This window comes from Grammomys surdaster, unplaced genomic scaffold, assembly GCF_004785775.1.
Source record: "Grammomys surdaster isolate TR1022 unplaced genomic scaffold, NIH_TR_1.0 62, whole genome shotgun sequence".
In the NCBI taxonomy this organism is placed as follows: domain Eukaryota; kingdom Metazoa; phylum Chordata; class Mammalia; order Rodentia; family Muridae; genus Grammomys; species Grammomys surdaster.
This window is the reverse complement of record NW_021604564.1, coordinates 20,134,458-20,161,344: the sequence shown is the minus strand read 5'-3', so window position 1 is coordinate 20,161,344 and position 26,887 is coordinate 20,134,458. Positions and strand designations below refer to the sequence as shown.

General features: G+C 39.7%; 1 protein-coding gene and 1 pseudogene across 1 annotated transcript in view; one reads left to right on the top strand and one right to left on the bottom strand.

Moving 5' to 3' along the window:
• The first annotated feature begins 6,587 nt into the window (after positions 1-6,587).
• LOC114616755 (ankyrin repeat domain-containing protein 26-like) overlaps positions 6,588-26,887 on the top strand; it is a 32,445-nt gene continuing 12,145 nt past the window's right edge. Inside the window, exons 1-4 of the mRNA XM_028762202.1 lie at positions 6,588-6,708; positions 9,071-9,263; positions 22,591-22,774; positions 24,799-24,936. Coding sequence (XP_028618035.1) covers positions 6,588-6,708; positions 9,071-9,263; positions 22,591-22,774; positions 24,799-24,936 — 636 coding nt within the window. The remainder of the gene's footprint in view (positions 6,709-9,070; positions 9,264-22,590; positions 22,775-24,798; positions 24,937-26,887) is intronic.
• On the bottom strand, positions 19,677-20,465 carry LOC114618472 (annotated as a pseudogene).

Here is a 26,887-nt window from a genome sequence, read left to right as displayed (position 1 = left end):
GGAAGTGGGCACGAAGAAGCTATTTGCAGTCTATGGCTGCTCTGAGACAGGAAGTCAGAGGTCTTCAGAGTTTTGATAGTAAAAAGTCATACACACCCCACAACAGGCCCCATGCTCAGGAGTAGCCGGCCAACACAAATCAGACTCCATGGTTTTGTGGGTTATCTGTGAGTTTAAGAGAGAAAGAACATGAAATTGGGTACAGTACGGTGGTAGGGTGTATCTGGGAGGAGTTGGAGGAAGAGAAAGAATGTGATCAAAATATAATGTATGAAATTATCAGTAAGTAAAAAGGCTTTTTAAAATAAGGAATTCACTGGTTCCTTATATTAGCTTTGTATCCTGCTTCTTTGCTAAAAGTGCTTAGCAGACTTAAGAAAGTTCTACTGGATTCCTTAAGACTTTTTAAGTATAGGATCACATTTTCTACAAGAAGAGGTCATTTAATTTTTTTTCTATTTGTCTCCCTTTAATGCCATTCCCCTGATCTCGGTAAAATGTCAGCATTTTGCTGACTGAGAGTCGAAAGAATGTATCTCTCACTTGTTCCGGGTTTTAAAGGAGATGAGCTCAGTATTCCCTCATTTAACACAATATTTGCAACATGTCTCCTGTAGATAGCAGTTATGACGTTACGTTTCTTTGCTATTTTCTTCAAGACTGATAAAGAGATGTTGCTATTTTCCAAAGTCCTTTTCTGTAGCTATTCAGATGATTGAGGAACCTCTGCAGTTGATTTGTATATTTTGAACTGTCTGTATCTCTGGAATGAAAGTAAGTTGGTCATAGTGTATGGATTTTTTAGTGTGTTGTTGAATTTAGGTTTTTGAACATTTTATGCTTAATTTGTTTTCTATCTTTTATTTTTATCTTTGACAATTTCATACATGCATATATAATGTACTATGATACAACTTGCCCTCACTCCCCCTCTCTGGTCCCACTCTCAGTGGCCCTTTACTTTTCTTGCCTATCCTCTTGTCTACCTTAGGTCTTTTGTGTGGTTGTTTCCCTCACTAAATATAAATAGGATTGGTTTCACAAAAATTTACTACAAGTGGCTATGTCTCCAAAAGAAGTTTTGCCCCTCCCCCAGTAAACATTTAACTCTTAAAATCTCCTCAGAAAGGGATGGGGCCTCATTTTGTGAATCGCTTTCTTGAGAAGGTAGCCACAACTGCTCTCTTTTTGTGACTGCAACAGCCATGGCACACCAGAAAAGAGATTCTATAGCCTGGTCTCCACCCTCCGGCTCACACAGCCTTCCCACTTCATCTTCCATGATATTACCTGGACCTTGTAGGAAGATACTGAAATCTTTGTATGTCTGTTCATCAGGAGTAACGATGTATAGGGGTGTTGTTGTTGTTGATATTTCATTCAATTTTAGTATCAGGGTAAAACTGGTTTTACAAAATGTGTTTGGTAGTGTTCCTTTCTGTTATGATTAGTTTTTCTATTCATTTTTATTTTTTATTAGTTTTGTTGGGAACAAGCCTAAGAAATTTGTTCTACATACTGCCATTTTGTTTCAAGAATCGATTTAATCATAAGGAGAAACTACCCAAAAGCTGAACGGTTCTGTTGTTTAGAAACAGAGTTGCCTGAGACCAGCTATCGCAGGGACAACGTGTAAGGAGACAGTTGTCTGAGTCCAGCCATCTCAAAGGCAACTCCATCTTGCTGGTAGGGTTAAACTAAGTTCATATTCCCAGGCTCAGGAATCAACTCTTATCCTGATTGGTAGAAAAAATGTAACAATAACTTGGCACAGATTTTTATTATATCTTAAGCTCAAATATTCTGTGAAATTCTGGCTCAGTGTTGCAGTCTATTCGGCAGCCTTAATCAATCAGTAGTGGCTTGATTACAATAAATTTTTGTCATCTGCATTGACCTACTGTTTGTTTGAGTTAGGCTGGATTTACGCAGACCCTATAACAGTTTTGTTTTTTTTTTTTTTTTTTACTTGACATAAGCTAGAGTTATCTGGGAAGAAGAACCTCAATTGAGAAAAACGCCTCTATCCAATTATCTGTAGGCAAGAGGTGATGGTTCTTAAAAAACAGTGTCTTACAGATATAACATGATACACACACACACACACACAGCATTATGTGTGTCATATATATATATTTGAAAAGATTGTAGCAGCCCACGAGATGAAATCCCAGCAGTGAGAGAAGGAAGCAGACATAGGCTCCCACTCCTACTCAAGAAACTATAAGCAATAGATATGTACTTGTGAGGAAAAAATAAATCAGTTTTCTCCAATGAATTCTCACTGGATGTATTAGTCACACTTTTTTGGTAGACCCCATGCTCAAGAGTAGTTGGCCATCAAAAATAAACTCAACAGTACTTCTGTCAACTTTTTTTTGCCTCATAGAGCTTTTTTTGGGCTTTTGTTGTTATTTTTCTGGTCTTTCTCTTGTTTGTTTTGATTTCTGTTTGTGGCTTTCTCTATGTATGTGTTTCTTGGTTCTGTTTGTTTTAAATAGAGAGAAAAGGAACATGAAGTTGGGTGTGTAGAAAGATGATCTGGGAGGAACTAGGGAAGGGAAACTGATCAAAACACATATGAAAAATGCTTTCAATTAAGAGTAACTATAATAATCAAAATCAGAATAAATTTAATGAAGGAAACAATTTACTATATAGCACTAATACATTTTGTATCACAGAAGAGAGATTTTTGCATTTTAGAGATATTATATATTTTAAAGAGACTAAATGTCTCAGTGTTTATTGCTCTGATAAAATGTCATGACACAAAACAACTTGGGAGAAGGGGGCTTATTTCAACTTTTATCTTGTAGTCCATCTTTCAGGGAAGTCAGGACAGTAAGTTAAGGCAGGCACCTCCAGGCTGGAGCTAATGCAGAGGCCATGAAGGAACACTGCTTACTGGCTTGCTCCGTCTGCTTTCTTACACAATCCAGGATCACAACCCCTTGACTAGCACCAGCCCCCATGAGCCCACATCAATCACTATTTAAGAAAATGCACCACAAGTTTTATTACAGACCTATCTTTTGAAGGCTTTTTCTCAATTCTCTCTTCTCAAACAACTCTAGCTTATATCAAGCTAAAAAGAAAACAAAATAAAAAAACCAAACAAACAAACAAATAAAAACAAAACTCTGGATTTCATTAGTATCTATTGTGGAGTCAATGTTTCCACATCTAATTTTATTAACAGATCTTTTTTCTCTCCTTTGGTTTGTTAGATAAAGCATTTCTCCATCTTGTTTGCGTCAAAGAACAGAAACTATGTTTCATTGACGCTTTGATACTGTTCTCTCCACCTCCACTTCCTTCATCTCTGCCCTAATCTTCACTACTTTCTTTCTACTACTTTTGTTTTGTTTTGTTTTCCTTACGCTCCTTTTGTCTTACTGTTGCTTTCCCTACAGCCTCTCATGCTGGTCAGGTTAGCTTTAAAATCACCATGTAATCAAGAAGAGGCTAGTCCTAAACACCCGACTCTCTTCCTTTCACCTTTTAAGGGTTGTCTTGTGTTTCTAAGACCTGGAGGTATTTTAAGTTACTAGAGATTCCTTTGATTTTTTTTCCATATGGGTGAACATAGCTATGAGCTTTTCACGTAGAACTGACTTTTCTGTATCTACTTCTGTTTTCTTTCTCATTTAATTCTAGAATTAAAAAAAAAAAACTTTCTCCCTGCTTTCTTTAAGACCTACTGTTTATTCAGAATGTATATTGTTCCAGTTCCTTGTTTTTACGTTTCTGTATTCTTTTTTTGCTGATTTTTAGATTGCTACCATTATAATCTGCTAATATACGGAATTATTTCAATTATATTGTATTTGTTAAAAATCACATTAAGAAACTAGCAAAGAGATAAGCATGCCACTTGGTACTTTTTTAAAAATTCAACAATTTATCCACAATGCTCAAGTAAATATAGAAATAATATTCCCATGCAGTAAATATTTGTACTAACAAGAAAAATACTGAAGAATTTTTAACAAACTTGCTACCTTTGATCCTCTTGCAACACAGAGTGCAACAACTACCAAAGACCACAGACCAGGTGCTGCTCAGGACTCCCAGAGGCCTCTGCGCCTAGCCATAATCCCCACGAGGCCACCACAGGACGGTTGAACCCTCCTGGAAAGAGGACATGGACCACTGTGAGGTTTTGTATTTTCGGTGAAGAGGTGAGAAATAAGGGCTGATATACGTACGATCTTAGAAAAACTTGTTAAGTTCGCTGATCTGAATCCAAAGTTGTGATTTTGCAAGTTACTCCAAAATCTAAGTGTATCAGTTGAACCATTGTTTAGATTCCAGGGAAAGGGACGGTTGTTTACAAAAGGTAAAGTATAGTCAATCATAGACCATGAGATCCAAAGCACCGACAGCATCGCTAACTTAGCTTGTACGATGCGTGTTTGTAGATTCGTGAGTCAGCAGCTAAATACATGTCAATTGAGGAATTTCCTTTGGGGGAAAAACAGTGAGCTTCCACAGATTACCTATGTTTATTGTCATTTTATTTTTCAAAATATTTTCAAGATTTGGGGGTGAGGATATTACTCAGTGGGCAAAGTGCTTGCCAACATTAGACCTGAGATTGTGTCCACAGGACTCATAAAAGCCCAACATTAGAAGACATAGGCAGGAGGATTCCCAGGACTAAAGCCAGACAAATGGTGCACTCTCAGTTCAAGAAACTGACTTTTCAAAAAAGGTAGCAGGTGCAGTAAGGTTACCAGTTAGGAGCACATGAGACCCGGGGGCGGGGAGTGGTTCCCAGCATTCTCATGTCAGTTTGCAACTTCCTGTAACTCCAGTTCGAGTGGACACAATGCCCTCTTATGATCTCCCCCGGCCACCAAGCATGCATGTGGCACACATACACACGTAAAATTTAAAAATAATTAAAGGGGCTAGAGAACGGTATGGTGGTTAACAGCACTTGTTGCTCTTCCCCGGGAGCTAGGTCGGGTTCCCGGCTTAATGTGGTGGCTTTATGTGACTAGGCTACATACAGGTGAAAGATGCATATACACACACGTGTGTGCACAACACATACACAAATATTTACAAGATTCAGAAGTTATCTATTTTAATAAGATATGAGTGATAATATGGATTCATCTGCCAGTATAATATTTAAACACAACTGGAGATACTACATTCACAACACATGCTGTGGAATCAGAATCACTGGGTGGCGATTTCTGAGTTTAGCCACTGATCAGCTGAATGGCTTGGGTAAGTGATTCAGGCTTTTTTTTTAAATTATTATTTTTTTACATTGATTGACAGGGATATATAACATAATATAACTAATGTGTAACGTACCTCACAATTCTGTGAGGACTGAAATGAATTCAACACATGCCCAGTGCTTAGAATAACACATAGTAATTACATAGTAGGTCCCAAGGAAGCTAATGCCTATCAATTAAAAAAGGTTTCCCCTAAATAAGGATTTGAGTAATATTTTTCCAAATTAAGTTTAATTCTCATAAAAACTTATTTTATAAAAAGTGGCAATAACAATACCTGGTGTATGTTTATTTAACACAGTAACTGTTTTCCTCTTGCTTAGACTGAAGTTTGATCTAAATTTAATTGTTATATTATTAGTAATCATAGCTTTTGTCCCTTAATGTCCCTTTCCATGACAAGTATGTCACTGTGGCATTGTTTTTTAATAGTTTGTTATCTCTGGGACAAATAACAAAATCACTTTTGTATGAAATGACTTGTATTTGTAAGCTTTATGAACCTGATAAATAAAAAATGTGATTATTTTATGCACAGATGACAACAGGTACAGACACTCTTCTGTGGTTTTCAGATTTATTATCTGTCTTAGAAGGACTTTATGGTTTGGAATCCCAAGGAGTGACACTAAGGGCAGAGATGTAAGCTGCTATAAAAATAAGCAAAATCATATTTCATTAAAACATTATAAGATGCAAAATGACACATTTTAAAAATAAACAGAAGTTTCCAGGGATGTGGAAAGGAAAGAGGAAATGGGAGAGGGGATAAAGGGGTATAGAGTGGGGGTTGGAGAGCTGGCTCATGGTGAGATCACTTGACTGTTCTTCCAGAGGTCCTGAGCAACCACGAGGTAGCACACAGCCATCTGTAATGGGATCTAATTTCTTCTGGTCTGCATGAAGAGTGAGCACTTGTATATGTAAAATACATGAATGCATAAATCATTTTTAAAAGTATAAAGTAGATGGATATGATCAAAATATATAAGCATGTATGGGATGTCATAATGAACCCTTTTATTTTGTACCACTAATATATACTAATACAGTAATATTAAAAGGTACATTATAAAAGATAAGGTGAAAATACAGATTCTGTTATGTGAAGTCATTTAACTTTTATAATAAAACTGAGTAACATTGGTCCATGGATACTTTCCTTCTGATGAAACATCAGTTCTTTTCAGAAATCCTCATAGCTCCAATTATATAAAATGATTGCCATTTGCCTCTTCTGTTTGGATAGCATGTGGTAAAAAATATTAAAGTACACTTTGAATTGGTATGACTTATTTTAAAGGACAAAAAGAAAATCTGCCTGCTATGGAAGATTCTGGTGACTTAACTCAGTCATCTGAAACAGCCTCAGAATACGGCAGGTCTTCCTGCCCTAATTATGATGCTATATTGAAGTTAATTAAACGTCTTAGCCTGGAATGCAAAGGTAAGTCTACTGTGAATAGAGATCAGCAGGAGCTCTACACACTGCTTATCACAGCACCTAAGAGCACCGACGCGTCTTGGTGCTGCCATATTGGAGACATGCTATACATTTAAGAAGAAAGAGAATCATACATTACTAGCCAGACATTTTATTCCTACTGTATTTTCTTCAGTGTGGGTGGCACACCCTGGCTTCTTAAAACCACTGTCTCTCTCTTGAGCGTTTACTATGATTAGATCAGGTTATCTTTGTCTCTGACTTATATATTTGGAATCCCTTGGAACGCCTTAGAATTGATTCTCTGCTAACCTCATCCATCTCTTGAGACCACAGTCTACTTCACAACCCTAATCGGGTATTGTTAACAGTTAAGATACGATCGTGTTAACACCTTGCTATCATGTTCAGACCAGCTGTTGCTCTACTTTCATGCATACTTCCTGTCTGTATGTCCATCCTCTGCCTTAGACATTTGTTCTTTTAATGGGGCCTTTTGTTTTCTATAGTTTTACTGAGGGTTTTTTTTTCCAGTACAGTGAATGCACATGTGCAAAGTGTACCATTTGAAAAGTTTCAGCATATGTTAAACTCGTTTAGTCAACACATCAAGACAGTAACAAATCTACCACTTACAATACTCTTCCATTCCCACTTCACAGTCACTTATGAGATCACAAACTGCATCCATACTTGGACCATGTTCATTCCCTTCCTTGACAAGCACAGATACTGTCAGCTGTTTTTAAGTTTTCCATGTATTGTAATACATGTAACGTAAATCAATAGTAATGCTCAACATTTCTCCGTGTGCTTAGTTACATTTGTATGTTTTCTTTGAAAACTGCCAGCCCTAGGCTTTTTGCCAAATAAAAATAAGATTGTTTGATTTTTAACATTGATATATATATATATATATATATATATATATATATATATATATGTATATATATATATATATATATATTCCAGATACCATTTCTTTATCAGCTGTACTTTTTGATAGACTTTCCTCACTCCAGTTTTAGGGTTGTCTATGTATTCTCTTGAGACTATCTTAAGTACTGTCTTTTCTTTTATGCTGGAGAATGAACTCAGGGACCCTCACATGATAGGTAAGCATTCTCACATTAATCTCCATCCTTTAACCTTAGTAACATGGAGTAAGAGTTTCAACTTTTATAAAACCCAGTTTCGGTTTTGTTCAGTTATGTATTCTTGATTCAGAATAATATATAATAAATCTTCATCTAGCCCAGTCTTTGTCTAGAAGTCTTATAGTTTTGGGTCCATTTCGAGTTTATTTGCAGTGTAGGATATGGGCCAAGTGGTTGCCGACATGCAGTTGTTCTTGATCCACATATTGTGAATTCTATCCTTTCTCCGCAGTGCGCTCACTGTGCCCTAACAAAGTAGCCAATTTTTCAAATGTTCAATTTGTTCCTGTAGACCCTGTTGGTCTTCACTGATTTATTTGGCTTTCTTTATATTAGTGTCACACTGTTTTGATCACTATATCTGTTATATTTTAAATCAACCCCTGTTCTTGCTGGGTTTTTTTTTTTTTCAGGGTAATTTTTATAGTCTAAATCTTTTTTTGCATTTCCATATGATTTTTTGTTAGATTTGTTTTACTTGTGTTTGCTTTTGTGTAGTGGTAAAGATTAAACATAAGCTTTTGAATATACTCATTAAGTATCTAGCCACTGATGTAGATGCAAAATTTAAAATCAGCTTGCCAATTAAAGATATCGTTTGTGGTCCTGTTAAGAATGAGACTGTTGAGCACTGACATCTTTGTAACTCTTCTAACTACTAAGCAATAGTTCACATTTATTTTCATGGGTAACATTTTATACTTTCATGTATTAAAATTTCCACATCTCTGTGCATTATTATATGTATGATATATATACACATATATATCTCATCTAGTGGATATTTCTATATTGTAGAAGTTTTATTTGTATTTCAGATATTTTGAAAAATAATATTCACTTTGTGAAATAGCATTTTAGTTTAGTTAACACACAGGAAAGTATTTTTACTTGTATTTATGGGGCTCAGCATAGCATTTCAGTACATGTGCGCTGTATGTATAATTACTAAGACATAGTTTTTATAGATCTAAAACCTCAAATATTTGTCATTTCTTTGCTGTGAGAACATTGAAAATTGTCTCTACTCGCTGTTTTAAGATACTTAATGTTAAGCATAGCTATCTTATTGTGCTATGTGGATGCAAGAGTAACTTTCCTGCCTTCTAACTGTTCAGTATTGAATGGAGGAATGGGACAACATACATTCACTCATATAAAAAAACACTCTCATACTTTATTCCCATATTCCCCTGTCCTTGATTCAGATTCTGGTAGCCTATTAAAAATCCAGAATGCAATTCATTCATATAAAAGGTTAATACAACTGAAAAATGGTCACTGCAAAGTACTTCGAGGGAAACTTCAAGCGGTGGAGAATGAAGTCAGTGGACTCTATAAGAAGCTTGCAGACTCAGAACATGAAAAACTCCAACAAGAACAAGAACTCTGCAACGTAAGGTATGATGTCTCCATTTCTGAAATGTCTGAGGGTTACGGGGTCAGCTTAGCAGTGGAGTCCTTGGCTAGCATACTCGAGGCCCTGGGTCTTATCCCCAGGGTTACAGTAGTGTGTGTAATTCCAGTCCTTGCAGGGCAGAGGAAAATTCAAGGCCAAAGGCAGTCTGGGATACATGGGGAAACACTGAAGAAGAGGAAGAGATGGAAGGCAGAGTTGGGGGAGGGATCGAGGAGAAGGGGAGGAGGAAGGGAAAAGGAGAAAAAGTAAAAGCATCAGCAACAGCAGCGTTTGTAGTCTGTAGAGTATGAAATTTTGGAATTGACACAAAAACTCAGCAATCACCTCAAAGGGAATAATAGTTTACTCTGGAGCCAGATGTAAGTAGCCATGGCCCAAAAACCAAGGAAGTCACAATTTTGTGGACTTTTTATAGTAAGAAAAAAAAGAAAGTCATAAATTAAGGTATTTTAAAAATATATTGGTGGGGACATTAAATAGCCAGATTATGTAAAGCAGAGAAGTATCTTAGATAGGCCACAGATGCTGTCTGATAACATTCTTAGCCTTTGGGTCGAAGTCCACTGGTTCCCTTTGAAAAGAATCTAACCCATTAGTAACAGGGTGTTAGCTTAAACAAACAGGTGGGCAACACGCAGCTGTCAAGGAAGCAGAAGATAAATTATACTAATGGGGTCTGCAACCTTTTAACTCTCCACAATCAGAGGTTTTTCAATAAGTCAGTCGGATGTGCCCCCCCCTTCTTTTCTTTTCTTTTTTTTTTTTGGTTGTAGGAGGGCTTCCAGTCATAGTTCATGTTTTGGGTAAGAATCACATTTTGTGCTTAAGGAGACAAATATTGTTTTATGTTCCACCATAATAGGAAGTTCACTCCTAGTATCTATTACAGATGAGGCATAAGCAAGAGAAAAGCGGGGGTGGGTGGAGGGAAGAAGGGAGGGAGGGAGGAGAGACAGAGTCAGAGACAGACAGGCAGACAGACACATACACAGAGACAGACAGAGAGACAGAGACAAAGATAGACACATAGAGAGAGAGAAAGACAGAGAAAGACAGACAGACAGACAGACAGACACACATACACACACACACACACACACACACACACACACACAGAGAGAGAGAAAGAGAGACAGCGAGACAGAGAGAGAGAGGAGAGTTCAATCCCTGGAACTGGAGCCCACATGGGGAAGAAAACTGACCAATGTGAATGGTCCTCTGAATTCCACACACATGCTACAGCACATGAGCCACACATATACAAAGTAAAAACAAGCAAACAAACAAGTTCTGGAGTCTGGAAGAAGTGGGCTCTAATAGAAGTGAAGGTATGGCCTTGCTAGCAAGGTGAGAGCAAGCAGACAAAGAGCAAAAGCTTCCTTCTTCCACGTTCTTACATAGCTGCCAGCAGAGGGTGTGGCCTAGATTAGATCTGGATTAAAGACCTGGATTAATGCTTTGTCTTCCTACCTCAAAGAGCCAATTAGAAGTAGATCTTAAGCAGAAATAACCCACAGGTGAGCCCTCCATTTTGGGGTTTTACTTAACTCCAGATGTAGTCAAGTTGACAACCAAGAATAGCCATCATCTCTTCCTTCTGCTAACTCCTTTCTTATCTAGGTTGTTACCAGAACTTTTCATCCTGTCTTAGTCAGGGTTTCTATTCCTGCACAAACATCATGTCCAAGAAGCAAATTCTGGAGGAAAGGGTTTATTCAGCTTACGCCTTCCACATTGCTGTTGATCACCCAAGGAAGTCAGGGCTGTAACTCAAGCAGGTCAGGAAGCAGAAGCTGATGCAGAGGCAATGGAGGGATGTTTCTTACTGGCTTGCTTCCTGTGCTTTGCTCAGCTTGCTTTCTAATAGAACCCAAGACTACCAGCCCAGGGATGGCACCACCCGCAGTGGGCCCTCCCCCTTTGATCACTAATTGAGAAAATGCCTTACAGCTGGATCTCATGGAGGCATTTCCTCAACTGAAGCTCCTTTCTCTATGATAACTCCAGCTTGTGTCAAGTTGACACAAAACCAGCCAGTACACACATCCCTAATCAGAGAGGACCTGCCCTCAGCAATTAAGGCAACCAGGACACTTATTTAGTTCAGACTGTCAGATGGGATTACCCTACTTTGTAACAATTTGACATTTAAAAGACACCTTGCCGGGCGGTGGTGGCGCACGCCTTTAATCCCAGCACTTGGGAGGCAGAGGCAGGCGGATTTCTGAGTTCGAGGCCAGCCTGGTCTACAGAGTGAGTTCTAGGACAGCCCGGGCTATAAGGAGAAACCCTGTCTCGAAAAACCAAAAAAAAGAAAAAAAAAAAAAAGACATCTTAATAGTCATGACCATCTTATAATATAAAATGAATTCAGCCCAACATCAAGTCTCTGAAGGAAGACATCAACAGTTCCAAGACTGGAGGTTCAAAGATTCTTAACTCTTAAGATCTTACAAATAAAACAAGTTATAGACACAAAACATAAGGCATGAAAAAGAAAACAGTCCCATTCCAAAATGGTAGATTCAAGGTACAGCAATGAACAATGACATCACACCAAAGCCAAAATTCAGCATGACAAACACCAAATCCTGAAGCTTCTTGTCTGCCACCTGGGCTCCACATAGCGTGGTAGTCCCAGTTCTCCAGCTCTAGGACCATCTCCAGTCTCCTGGGCCACAGCTGTTCTAGGAGCTCATGACCCAACCCATGAGTCTAGAATATCTACTATCCCGGGGTCTCCATGGAAACTCTGCTTCTTCTCCACACGTTTATAAATTAGTTCTCTTGCTGAGCCTTTGAATCTGCCATAGGCTGTGATCTAACTAACCTAGCAATGGATGGCTGTGAATGGAAAGTCCAAGAATCCAGTACTTGCTCATTCCATCAGGCTGTATGTCTCAGCCTTTCAGTATCTGCTGGGATCCGGAAGAAGTAGATTCTAATGCCAGTGAAGGAATGGACTTGCTAGCAAGGCTAGTGCAAGCAGGCAGAGATCAAAAGCTTCCTTTATCCATAGACTTAGAACGTAGGCAGAATAAAGCCAAAATAACATACTAACTACTCCTGGTCCAGTTTCTGATCAAGTCCTTATTCCAGTCTGAAACCTAGAGAGCGAGATCCCACTGTCTACGTTTCTATCAGCAGTCTTCTCTAGTTCCTACGGAGACGGCCTCCGCTGCTCTCTAGACCTGATGAGCCTCTCAATTCTTTATCTTTCGTGTCTGGAAAATCAGTACCACAGGGATGCTGCTGCCCAGCTTGAGATGCAGTGCTTTCCTCCCTAGGACAACAGCTTCTGTGTGCTAATTCTGAGAATACACTTTCCCAGGCAGTCACTTTGAAGGATCAGGGAATCTCTTCTGCATAGGTGTTCTGTCTTTAAATGATTTTGGATCTTCACAAGACAGAGCCTCCAAAGAGTAGGACTTTGCCCTCAGCACACCTTTCCTGTTGTCCCATTATAGAATAGGGAGTTTCTTTCTCTTAGGTGGTGCTGATCTCTTCAACAATTACAACTGTATTCTCAGCACCAACTTGAATACCCTCCTCTCTTGAAATTTTCTCTGCCAAATAATTTAATCCTTTGTCATTAAATTCGTCTTGACTTAGGTTCTTAAAACACAGGCAGAATAAAGCCAAAGTATCACACAAATGGCCTCTGACCCAGTTTCTCAAAGAGTCCTTGCTCCACTCTGAAACCTCAAGAGCCAAGACCCAGCTGTCTACATTTCTTTTTTTTTTTATTTTAAACTTGACATTTATTAGTTTTTAAAATTTTTATTGGATATTTTATTTACACTTCAGATGTTATCCCCTTACCCCACTTCCCCCCATTTATAAACCCCCTATCCTATCCCCCCTCCTCCTGCTTTTATGAGGATGTGCCACCACCCACCCACCAACTCCCACTTCCCCACCCTCGAATTCCCCCACACTGGGACATCCAGCCTTCATGGAACCAAGGATCTCCTCTCCCACCTATGCCCAACAAGGCCATCCTCCCCTACATACACAGCTGGAGCCATGGGTCCCTCTCTATGTGCTCCCAGGCTGGTGGTTTAGACCCTGGGAGCTCTGATTGGTTGGTATTGTTGCTCTCCCCATGGGGCCACAAACCCCTTCAGCTCCTTCAGTCTTCTCTCTAACTTCTCCATTGGGAATCCCATGATCAGTTCAATGGTTAGCTGTGAGCACCCACCTCTGTATATGTCAGGGTCTGGTAGACCTCTAAGGAGACAGTTATATCAGGCTCCTGTCGGCATGCACTTCCTGGCATCCACATCAGTGTCTGCCTTTGGTGACTACACATGGGATGGATACTCAGGTAGAGCAGTCTCCAGATGGCCCCTCCTTCAGTTTCTGTCCCTCACTTTGTCTCCATATTTGCTCCCTTGAGTACTTTGTTACTCCTTCTAAGAAGGACCAAAGCACCCACACTTGGTCTTCCTTCTTCATAAGCTTCATGTGGTCTGTGAGTTGAATCTTGGGTATTGCGAGCTTCTGGGCTAATACCCAATAATCAGTGAGTGAATACCATGTGTGTTCTTTTGTGATTAGGTTACCTCACTCAGGATGATATTTTCTAGTTCCATCCATTTACCTAGGATTTCTCGAATTCATTGTTTTTAATTGCTGAGTAATACTCCATTGTGTAAATGTACCACATTTTTTTGTGTTCATTCCCCTGTTGAAAGACATTTGGGTTCTTTCCAGTTTCTAGCTATTATAAATAAGGCTGCTATGAACATAGTGGAGCATATGTCTTGTTCTATGAAGCCACAATCACGCTCATACCTAAACCTCACAAAGACCCAACAAAGAAAGAGAACTTCAGACCAATCTCCCTTATGAATATCGATGCAAAAACACTCAATAAAATTCTCACAAATCAAATCCAAGAATATATCAAAACAATCATCCATCATAATCAAGTAGGCTTTATCCCAGGAATGCAGGAATGCTTCAATATTTGGAAATCCATCAATGGAATCCACTATATAAACAAACTCAAAGAAAAAACCACATGATCATCTCACTAGATGTTGAGAAAGCATTTGACAAAATTCAACATCTCTTCATGGTAAAAGTCTTGGCAAGATCAGGAATTCAAGGCCCATACCTAAACATAGTAAAAACAATATACAGCAAACCAATAGCCAACATCAAACTGATTGGAGAGAAACTTGAAGCAATTCCACTAAGATCAGGGACTAGACAAGGCTGCTCACTCTCACCCTACCTATTCAATATAGTACTGGAAGTCCTAGCCAGAGCAATTAGACAACAAAAAGAAGTCAAAGGGATACAAATAGGAAAGGAAGAAGTCCAAATATCACTATTTGCAGATGATATGATAGTATACTTAAGTGATACTAAAACTTCCACCAGAGAACTCCTAAACCTGATAAACAACTTCAGCAAAGTGGCTGGTTATAAAATCAACTCAAACAAATCAGTAGCCTTCCTCTATTTGAAGGATAAACAGGCTGAAAAAGAAATTAGGGAAATGACACCCTTCACAATAGTAACAAATAATATAAAATACCTTGGTTTGACTCTAACCAAGCAAGTGACAGATCTGTATGACAAGAACTTCAAGTCTCTGAAGAAAGAAATCGAAGAAGATCTCAGAAGATGGAAAGATCTCCCATGCTCATGGATCGGCAGGATTAATATGGTAAAATTGGCCATCTTGCTGAAAGCAATCTACAGATTCAATGCAATCTCCATTAAAATCCCAACTCAATTCTTCACAGAGTTAGAAAGAGAAATTCTCAAATTCATTTGGAATAACAAAAAACCCAGGATAGCAAAAACTATTCTCAACAATAAAAGAACTCCTGGAGGAATCACCATCCCTAACCTCAAGCTGTACTACAGAGCAATAGTGATAAAAACTACCTGGTATTGGTACAGAGACAGGCAGGAAGATCAATGGAATAGAATTGAAGACCCAGAAATGAGCCCACACACCTATGGTCACTTGATCTTTGACAAAGGAGCAAAAACCATCCAGTAGAAAAAGGACAGCATTTTCAACAAATGGTGCTGGTTCAACTGGAAGACAACATGTAGAAGAATGCAAATGGCTCCATTCTTATCTCCTTGTGCAAAGCTCAAGTCTAAATGGATAAAGGACCTCCACATAAAACCAGATACACTGAAACTAATAGAAGAGAAGGTGGGGAAGAACCTTGAATACTTGGGCACAGGGGAAAAGTTCCTGAACAGAACTCCAATGGCATATGCTCTAAGATCGAGAATTGACAAATGGGACTTCATAAAATTGCAAAGTTTCTGTAAGGCAAAGGACACTGTCAATAGGACAAAACGACAACCAACAAATTGGGAAAAGATTTTTATAAATCTTACATCTGATAGAGGGCTAATATCTAATATATACAAAGAAATCAAGAAATTAGACTCCAGGCAATCAAATAACCTATTAAAAATGTGGTACAGAGCTAAACAAAAAATTCTCAACTGAGGAAACTCAAATGGCTGAGAAGCACCTAAAGAAATGTTTAGCATTCTTAGTCATAAGGGAAATGCAAATCAAAACAACCCTGAGATTCCACCTCACACCAGACAGAATGGCTAAAATCCAAAACTTAGGTGATAGTTGATGCTGGCGAGGATGTGGAGAAAGAGGAACACTCCTCCATTGTTGGTGGGATTGCAAGATGGTGCAACCACTCTGGAAATCAGTCTGGAGGTTCCTCAGAAAATTGGACATAACATTATCTGAGGACCCAGCTATACCACTCCTGGGCATATACCCAGAAGATGCTGCCTACATTTCTATTAGCATTGTTATCTAGCTCCCTGAGGTGGCTGGTTAAATCCTGCTTACAAGATTCATGGGTTTTTCTGACCACCAGTTTCACATTTTTGGGCATTTCTCCTGCAAACCAGTTCTAAAGGCCTGCAAAAACACATGGTCATATTTCGCTATCACTCTCTCTCACTCTCTCTCTCTCACGCTCTCCCTCTCTCGCTCACTCCCTCCCTCCCTCCCTCTCTCTCTCTCTCTCTCTCTCTCTTTCTCTCTCTCTGATGGATCACAGCTCCTGGATATGTTCCTTCATGGCAGGGAAATCCCAGCAGCAGGAGCTTGAGAGATCTGGTGATAGTTCATGTACAGTCAAGACGCAGAGGGCAATGAATATGCACTCATGACTACTCAGCTTGCTTTCTTCATTTTATACAAACCAAACTGACCTACCCAGGAAACTGTCCTGCCCACAGTCTAGATGTAGCTTCCCATACCGATTTATGTAATAAAGATAACCCCCAACAGGCATGCTCAGAAGCCCATCTCCCAGATGATTATAGACTTTATCAAACCAACCATATTAGTCTTCACAGTTTCTGGGCATGTCTGTGAGGGCATATCTGGATTAGGTTGGTCGAGATTGGAAGACACAACTTGAAAGTGAACAGCAGCCTTCCGTGGGCTGGAGTTATGAACCAAATGAAAAAGAGAAAATGAACTCAAGGCTAACATATTATCTCTATCCTTCCTGACTATGGATGCCAGGTGGCCAGCTACCTCAAAGCCCACCATGGTTTCTCTGACACACTGAACTGGACACCAGGGCTGTGAGTCCACCATTAGTTTGCTTTTATCACAGCCATGGAGGAAAGTAATACAGGAAATTGGTAACAAGACATAAGGCAATTGTGTGAAATTAATGACGTGTGTGTTAGGCCTGTTGAGCTGATTTATAGGAGGAATGCCAAAGAGAGTGCAGCAGTAAGATAAAGACCAAACAAACAAAAAAACAGGGCGCTGCCAGCAAGCAGAGCTTAAAACCCCAGGCTTCCGGAAGTTCGGAAACAGGTGTTCCTAGAGAAAGGGATCTAGTCAGCTCCCATCAGGTGGTCCCACACTGACTTCTACATACCTGCCTGCCAATTAGCCACCATACCCATTTCACCTCCTGGCATGATGTTGAGTCTGACATGGAATTCCAAGTAGTTCCATCAGACCCAGTCCACACACTCACCAACTCACTGTGCCATTCAGCACTGCGCGGAATCCCACCTGGAGCCGCAGGTGTATCCCTCAGAGGCTGTCTGCCACCAAGCCTACTGAGATACCCTGATAAAACCCTGTGGTCTGTCCTCCCTCAACACTCACGTCTACCTGAGGATGGTGTAGTTTCCTGCACTGTGCTCCACAGAACACTTCCTACTCCCACTGTGAAACTACCCCTGCTCCCTCAGGACAACCTGCAGAACTGGAGAGTTCCCCCACAAACCTGTGAAGATGCAACACTGAAGAAAGATTACTCGTCGGTACAGAAGTCTGACCTTTATCTAGCTGATGTGGGAATGCTTCTGACCTTAGAAGATATAGGGTTAGAGGCACGTTCATAATAAAGGCTACAGAATGGCCTTGAGACTGAACATCAAGCATCATTCAGCTGGTCAACAACATTGTAAGTTGTGATAGTAACAAATATTCACTTACTACCTCAACAAAGGCAAGGCCAGGTACCCATACCAAGAAACATTACCAATGGCCTGGCTCCAGAAACCTAGCTCACATACCCCCAAACACAATATGAACAACCAAGACAAGATGTGTGTTTGCTCCAGAAATTAGAAACTTTGTTGTACTACTCTCTCTGGTGATTTCAAAACAGCAATCATGAATATGGCCAATGAAAGTTCAATATGGCCGGGCGATAGTGGCGCACGCCTTTAATCCCAGCACTTGGGAGATAGGGGCAGGCGGATTTCTGAGTTTGAGGCCAGCCTGGTCTACAGAGTGAGTTCCAGGACAACCAGAGCTACACAGAGAAACCCTGTCTCGAAAAAACAAAACAAAACAAAAAAAAACCAAAAACAAAACAAAAAAAAAAAAAAAGAAAGTTCAATATGTGTGTCCTGGATCTCCTTGTGGGTTTGTTGTTGATGCATAGAAAAGCTATTGATTTATGTAAACTCATTCTGTATACTGTCACATTGCTGAATTTGTTTATCATTCCTAAAATTTTCTGGTAGAACCTTGGAATCTCTAGTGTATAGTATCATATCATCTGCAACTAGGGATAGTTTGATGTCTTCTTCCTCTATTCAATCCCTTTAATTTCCTTCTCATGCCTTACTGAGCCAGCTAGTACTTCAAGGACACAGTTGAAAGGGAGTGAGGTAGTGCACATCCCTGTCTCATTCCTGAGTGCACTTGGGTTGCTTCAAACTTATCTCCATTTAGGATGATATTGAGTTCATGCTTCTCATATGTAGCATTTACTGTGTATATGCCCTCTAATCCTACATCCGTTAAGACTTTTACAATGAAGTCATGTTGGATTTTGTCAAAGGCCTTTGCTGTATCTATTGAGGTGATCATGTGATTTTTGTAAAAGTCAATTTATATGGTTTATTACATTTATTTACTTGGATATATATGGCAAACCATACATACATTTCCGGGGTAAAGCTGACTTGTTCGTAATGTATAATTTTTTGATATTCTGTTTCAAGGGTTTTTATTGAATAATTTTGAGTCTATCCTCATCAGGGATATTGGCCGATAGTTTTTTTTCTTGTATCTTTGCATCATTTTGGTATGAGAGTGATAATAGCTTCATAGAAGAATTTGGGAGTGTTCTTTCTGTTTGTTTCTTAGTTTAATAGTATAACAAGGACTGACTGTCGATCTTTGTTTGAATGCCTCGTAGATTTCTGCTGTGAATCCATCTGATCTTGAACATTTCTTAGTTGGAAGGAAGGCTTTTTACTATTTCAGTCTCCTCATTTGCTATAGGACTGTTTAGGTTTTTGAATTTTTTTTATTTAACTTTGATGTTTTGGCTTAATCTGGAAAAATAACTCATTCCTTTTATGTTTTCCAGCTTTGTGGAATGAAGGTTTATAAAATATTCCCATGTAATGTTCAGAATTTCTGTGGTGTCTGTTGTACTGTTTCCCTGTTCATTTCTGAGTGCTAATTTTGGTCCTTTCTATTTTTGGCTAGTTGGCCAAGGATCTGTCAGTTTTGTGTATCAACTTCTCCAAGAATCAGCTCTTAGATTTCTGGATTCTCTGTGTTGTTTTCTTTGTTTCTATTTCATTTATTTCTGCTCTGGTGTTTCTTATTTCTTGCCATGGACTGGGTTTGGAGTTGAGTTGTTCTTGTTTTTCCATCTCATTTAGCTGCATTTATTTGTGCTCTTTCTGATTTTTTAATGTAGGTGCTCAGAGCTATAAATTTCCATTGTAGGGCTGCTTTTAATGTGTTCCAGGGGTTTTCATTTGAATTCAGTCCTAGAAACTTTTCTATTTTTTTTCTTGATTTCTTCTTTGACACATTCATTCTTTTGTGTGTTTTTTAAAATTTTGTTATTATATTTATGTACAGAAAACTTATTGTACATTTTTTAACCCAGTTTAGTGGCGAGTTCTTTAGCCTTTGCCTTTTCCAGCTTAGCAATGTGAGCTACAGACTTAGGACCCAGGACGTTACCTCCCCAGTGGCAGCGGATCTCATCATATCTGTCATTATAATTGGTCCTAATAGCTTCCACCAGCTTAGCCAGAGCACCCTTGTCTTCCGAGTTAACCTGTGTGAAAGTAACAGTGGTGCATGTCTTCCTGTGCACCAGCCTGGCCTTTCTCTTGATGATGCAGTAGGACACCCCCATCTTTCTACACAGGGCAGGCAGGAAAACCACCAGCTCAATGGGATCTACATCATGGGCAGACACCACCAGCTGAGCCTTCTTGTTCTCTACCAAGTTGGTGACTGTATTGACTCCTGCTCGGTGGTCGGGTAGTCTCTTAGTTGGGACGTCTCCTTTGTCAGCAGCTTTCTTCTCAGCACGGGCCAGTAGCCTTTGCTTCTTCTCTTACTTTGTCTCTGGCCTGTACTTGAGGCCAAGCTTAGGCAGCTGAGTAGCTGTTTGCCTGTCCAGGGCCTGGGTGAACTGGTTAATGGCAGGAGGTACTCTGAGCCGCATATTGAGGATGGCTCTTTGCTGCTGCAGCCTGCTGTATCGGGGCCATTTAACGAAGCATGTTAGATCTCTTTTGGGCTGGATATCCTGCCCAATGCAGAAGTTCTTGGGCCTTTTCTCAAACAGAGGCTTGACCTCCTCCTGCTTCTTGACGACGTCGGGGCCGGGAGCCACCTTCTTCCCCTTGGCCTTCTTTCCTTTGGGCATCTTGCTCGGCTGGAGGAGAGTACATTCATTCTTTTGTAATGAGTGCTTTAATTTTCATGGGTTTGCGTATTTACTAGAGGTGGGCTTTTTCTGTTACTTTAAAGATATTGTACTGTGTTAAGATAGGATAAAAGTAATGAGTTCAATCTTTTTGAATTTTTAAATAATTCTTTTGGGTCCCAGTATGTCTTCTGTTTTATAAAAGCTTCTATGTGCTGCTGGGGAGAAAGTGAATTCTTTGGTGTCTAGATAGAATTTTCTATAGATATCTGTTAAGTCCTTTTAATGTATGATGTCAATTAATTCTGATGTTTCTCTCTTTTTGTCCAGATAATGTGTATATTGAAGAGAGTGGGAGTGTTATAATGGATTGATGTTAATCTGTGTCTTTAATTGCAGTTGTAGATTTTTTGTGAAATTTTTATGAGTTTGATGCATATATGTTTAGGACAAGAATGTATTCATACTTACGCGTTCCCTTGATTAGGAAGAAGTGTCCATACCCTTTGCATCTTCTGATTAGTTTCATTTTGATGTCTGTTTTGTCACACATTGGGATAGTAATACCTGACTGCATCCTGGTCCCATTTGACTGGAGTGCTCTGGTCCATTCTTTAACCTGAATTCAGTACCTGTCCTTAACACTAAGCTATGCTTTGTACATGCAGCAGATGGGTGGGTTTTGTTTCCTGGTGCATTCAGTCATTCTATGTCTTTTGATTGGAGTATTGAGGTCGGTGTGTTAACTGTGGTCATGTTGTTGATTTTGGGTGCTGTAGTTTGTATTCTCCATGGTATTTTTTGTTGTAGTCATTATGGCTCTGTATTTTTTGTCATGTCTGTCTCCTATGTTCATTCTTCTCTTTGGCCTGAAACATTGCTTCCTGTATTTTCTTCAGGTTTGGTTCGTTGTGTATAAATTTTTATAAGCTGTAGTCTCAGAGTCTTATTGCTGTGAAGAAACATCATGGGCTAGCACACTGGCTGTGAGACCTGAGCTATATCTGGCAGGATGTGGAAGACAAGTATTGGGGGAGAGGTGATCCTCACCAGGATAGACCCTGGAGTAGGCTGTGGAAAGTTTAGACACAGAGTGGGGTGGTATAGGCAGCGGCAAAGGGACCTGTGAGTTGATTTCAATAGTCCGTTTTCTCTGTCTTGTTGGTTTACTTATTAAGTAATTAAAATGAATGTTGTTACTATATACTGGTATTTGTCTGCATCAGTTACTTTTTGTTGCTGTGACAAAATAGACTATTCCAAAGTAAATTTCTACTATTTAAAATAGAAAATACCTATTTCTACTTTAGACATCTTTTGTGGGTAAACAAGAGTGATGTCTGCTGAAAATGGTTTACTTCCTACTTGCTCTAGGGACATAGGACCTACATATCCTGAGGCTGCTTTGTTGTTCTCCTTTTCTTCATCACTAAGTCAGGGGCCAACCTGACCCAGGATAGGGATTCATGAGAACAGATTGAGACAAACATGCTTGTGTCTGATATGGGAAACCCCAGTTCATCTCCAGCTTCTTGGTGAGCTTTAACAGCACACAACAATTTATCAATATAATGTACATGCAAAAGACATTTGCTTCTGTATAAAGCAAAACTCAGTGGTTTACATTGGACAGGAAATTTGCTGTGTGGAGTCCAGTGACAACTGGCTGGACCCAAAGTGCCTGTCCCCTATATGACCTAATGAAGTTGTTCAAACAACTCATATATTCTGGGTTGCCCATTGGGAAAAGACTGAAATGAGACAGAACGCATTTCCTCCTTTCAGTGTGCCATAAGAAACAGAACCCTTGATTTACGTTCTGCTTGGGTTTCTTCACATTTTATAAGATTTCGAGTGTGTGGATCCAAATGACAGAGGTGTCTGCCTTTGCTGGTGTCTAACTTGACATTCTCCCTGACTAGTCTTGGGGTGACAAACTGCTGGAAAACCTGTACCCAGTTTGTGTGTGTCTGAAGATGGAGGGGAGACATTGGAAGGGGCAACAGGGAGAAAGCACGCTTCAGAGGAAGGTCGGGGAACCTTTAGAAGAATAAACTAATATGTGACAAGCCAGGCAAAAGAAACACTTTCTAACGAAAATCATTCCTAACATAAGCATTTTAAACTGTAGGTTTACTTTAAAACAAGAAGAGGAGAAGAGAAAAGATGCAGTCTGGGTATATGACAAAATGAAGGATCAGCTAAGAGAAAAAGAAGAGCAATATAATAAAGAAGTTAAAGTGAAACAGAAACTTGAAATTTGTGTTAGGGAACTGGATGTGGAACTGAAGACTGTGAGAAACAATCTTAATAAAGTGAGTGGGCTGTTTAAATTTTGTAAGGCTGGAAGTGTATGTCAGAGTAAGTATGATCAAATAGGGTCAAATGTGTTTAAAATTATATTTTACTTTTACTTCACCAACATTGTTTATCCCTTTGAATATATACTGAATATAAATATATAATCATATGGTACTTATATGTGGGGATATGATCTGAGTAATATGCTTGGCATACTGATCATGCAGTCATCAAAAGTGTGCACTCACACAAGCGTGGCACATCTAACTCATCACCCGGGCGACGTGATCATACTCTTACGGCTACTGTGAATGGAACAGAGACTGTCTTGGTTCTATCTTTAGGCTTACCATGAGGCTTAGGTCATGCAAACTCAGTTGTGTCCAGAGCCACCCTGAGCCAGTGGATTCCAAGTCTGTTGTTTCATGTCCACAGGAATAAGGACAAGAAGACAAGGAAAACACAAATTCATTAAGGAAAATTGAGAATGAATTTACAAGGGTAGGGCAGGCTCCAAAAGAGAAGTGCCCTCGTGTTACCCTGACCATTTGCACTGCCATTTCTTTCGTGGGTATTATGGAGAGAATTCAATGGCGCCCGAGGGAGGCTCTACAGGGTCGAGTCAGTTTTTGTGTACATCACGGACCTTGCTAATGAGAAGTCTGTATCCCCTGTGCATGCTGTCTTGGCTCTACCAAAGTGCTATTCATTAATTTAGGGAAGGAGTTACACCAGAGGCTCCGGTCCTCACAGTCACAGGACAGCCAGCCCCAGTCTCAATGCAGGAACACTGTGTGTGTTCTTATGTGATATGCGACTAACTATATTATTTAGGTTTTTAAATTAAAAATTGAGCCACGAGTACTGGCAGTCATCTAAGAAACTGGCAAGCTCATTTCCTGGGTTAAACTAACGGTTGAGCATCTAGAAAAACAACAAAAACCAAAGCAATGGAATAAGTAAAAAAAAGCAAAAGGAACCCCTTGGTACGGAAGGGACCCTGAGACTGAGAGTCTGCTAAACAGACTCTGGGTAGAATATTCTATGGGACCTCTAGGTCCTCCCCTCCCCACCCCCCATTGGTCCTACATAGATAGATACCCTCTCCCGTGCCTTACCACTGCTTCTCCTCACAGTATCTTATTGGAACAAGAGGCTTCCATCTTGGGGAGCACACTTTTGTTTTCCTTATCTACTTCTGTCCCTCTAAGTCTACTTCTGGCAGGGAGGGGCAATGACAACTCTAGCTGCCTCAAGCTGAAGATGGCAGAGTCTGGGTGGTGGTGGGGAGAGAGGTATTGGTCCAAGACAGAAGGAAACCTTGTGAGTCAGGAGGGCTCCCGGAGCTGGTTCAGGGGTTTGCAATGAAATCCTAGATGAAAGTGCACTTTGAGATCCACCTGTAGGAACAGAGGAATCAACGGACTGAAGAGGAGAACATTAGAGGCCATTACACCATTGCACAGAGTAGTACCACAACCCCAAGAAAAGTTTCACATGACAGCAATCATTAAACAATGTTCCAGAAGGTGTAGTAAGGATGATAAAATAATGCTATTCATATAGGACAAAGATGGTACCCTGAGGCCCTCCACTGGTCATTCAGAGCTCAATTTCCACCTTTCTTCCTCCATTATCATCCTCAAGTATCACACCTGAGGCTGGTATTCTTGAACTCAACATGTACCCTGAAATGACCTTAAACTCCTAATCGTCCTGCCTCTACCTCCTGAGTCTTTGACTCACAGGCAAGTGTCACAAGTCCTGGTTTTACAGTGGTTCAGGGACCTCACACAAGCACTCTACAAACCGAGCTATGATCCTAGCACCAAGTTTTTGTTTCTGCTGTTGAAAAGGGTAGCTATCATTTATGCAATTAAATTTTAGGTAATTCATGTGGGAGGCAGATTCTTGTGGGCTTTATCGGCTCTTTGAGCACTTTTTCAAGGTTTGTCTGTTAATATGACTTTAGACTCCTTTCCCCCACTTGTCCTACCATGAGGTATAAGGATAAAAATGTCTTTAAATGTGTCTCTAGGTTTTAGAGGAAAGAAATTGCATCGAGAGGCAACTTTTGGAAGAGCAGAATGCCAGAATCTTACAGGATGAGATTCTGGCAAATCACCTTCACAAACAAAAGGAGCTAAAAATTGCACAAGAAAAAATTAGTTCTAAGGTATTTTCTTTAGTTGCCTTCAAGTCCCCATATATGTATTTGTATGTGTGCGTGGTTTTTTTAAACAAACAAACAATTATAGGGCTCATGAAAACTACAGAGCACTTTTCAACATCCTATGTGGATATCCATAATACACATACTTTGATGTGGAAATAGCTCCTTTTTTTTTAGCAACTTGGATAAAGTAATATTAATTCAAGTCCATTTGTCTACAGCGTAGTGATGACATTCATAATGACCTCATCCAAATGTCATGCAAGTTCCACTTTAGACAGCATAGAATAATGCCTTTGACAGTGGCTCCTCTCAAGAAAGGGTTTTGGTTATTTCCCAGAAGACTGCATCTTTCGGTTGTCACAAAAGCCTTGCTAGTAACAATGTATCTTCTGCTTTGGGGCTTGATTTCTCTCTCAGTCTGCTAATGGAGACACTTGGTTATTTGTTTCAACATTTGATAAAGGGGAAAAATATAGGCAACAGAGATCATATTTTAGATGACCATTTCTTTCCTTTCCAGAAGAGTAACAGTGTGCTACAATTCTTTATTTCACTACAAAGACATTTTGTCAGCAAGGATGGGCTCTAATGTAGACAGAGAACCACTTTACTGCCAAGTCTCACTCAGAACAAAGACTTTGTTTCTGTATCATGATTTCAACAGTGCTATGGCTGGAGTCCAGGTCTTTACAGACACTATACAGTTACTCTCTCAGGGAGGCATATCCCTAACAATCAGAAGTGGATATATTTATTCCATATTTTCTCAAGGTAATTCTATAGAAAGGCCATTATAGTTTTCTCAAAAAATATTTAAAGTGCTTGAAAGATGAGGCATTTCCTTTTCATTTTAGACATTTTATAGCACAGAAGTAGAGGAATAAGTGTAGTACATATATCCATAAGTAAATCAATAAGAAAATTATCTAGACTCTATCAAGTGGAGTGTTAGAAAGCAATTTTATGTAGATGTAACACTACATATACAGCAGACATACCATGTAGTTTCGACACTTCACATGTAGGACTCACTGTTTCTTAACATGCACACAGAGTTCATAACCACTTCTACCACCACAGGCAATTTTAGAACATTTTTATGACTTTGAAAAGAAACCATAAACTCTTATCTGAGAAATCCCTAGAAACTGGTCTTTCCCTCTTTTCCTGTGCTAGAAACCCAGCAATCTGTTTCTTGACGCTTTACTCTCTGTGTTCTAGAAATAGAGTCCCATGGAATTAGTCCTTGTATGGCTTATTTTTCTTAATGTAATGTGATGTGCTATCAAGCGGGAGTACTTTTTCACTTCTGTTTATTCTGCATCTGTGGCACTTCTCCATTCAGTGGTTGACAGATGTCAAAGTTCTGTCTGCTGGCTGTTGTAGTTAGCATCTCTTTTGCTATGAAGAGGCACTATGACCAAGGCAACTTATAAAAGAAAGACTTTACTAAGGGGTGAGTCCATGACCATCCTGGTGGGGAGCATGGCAGAAGACATGACACTGATAGCTTATATTCCTATCCACAAGCATAAGGCAGAGAGAAAGGAGAGAGAGAGAGAGAGAGAGAGAGAGAGAGAGAGAGAGAGAGAGAGGGGGGGGGGGGGCGCGGCAGACAGAGACAGAGACAGAGACAGAGACAGAGACAGTGATAGAAACAGAGACAGAGAGATTAAGACCTGGAATAGTATTTCTCCTAATCCTTTCCAAATAATTCTACCAACTGGGCAGCAGACATCTAAATATATGAACCATTTTCACTCTACCACACTGTTACTGAAAATACTTCCATGAACTCTCATTTATGAAGTATTGGTATAATATGTATATCTCTCCATTTCTCTTCTTTTGCTCTTGCTGACTTATTCTGTTTGCTTGCTTGCTTGCCTGCTTGCTTGCTTGCTTGCCTGCCTGCTTGCTTGCTTGCTTGCTTGCTTGCTTGCTTGCTTGC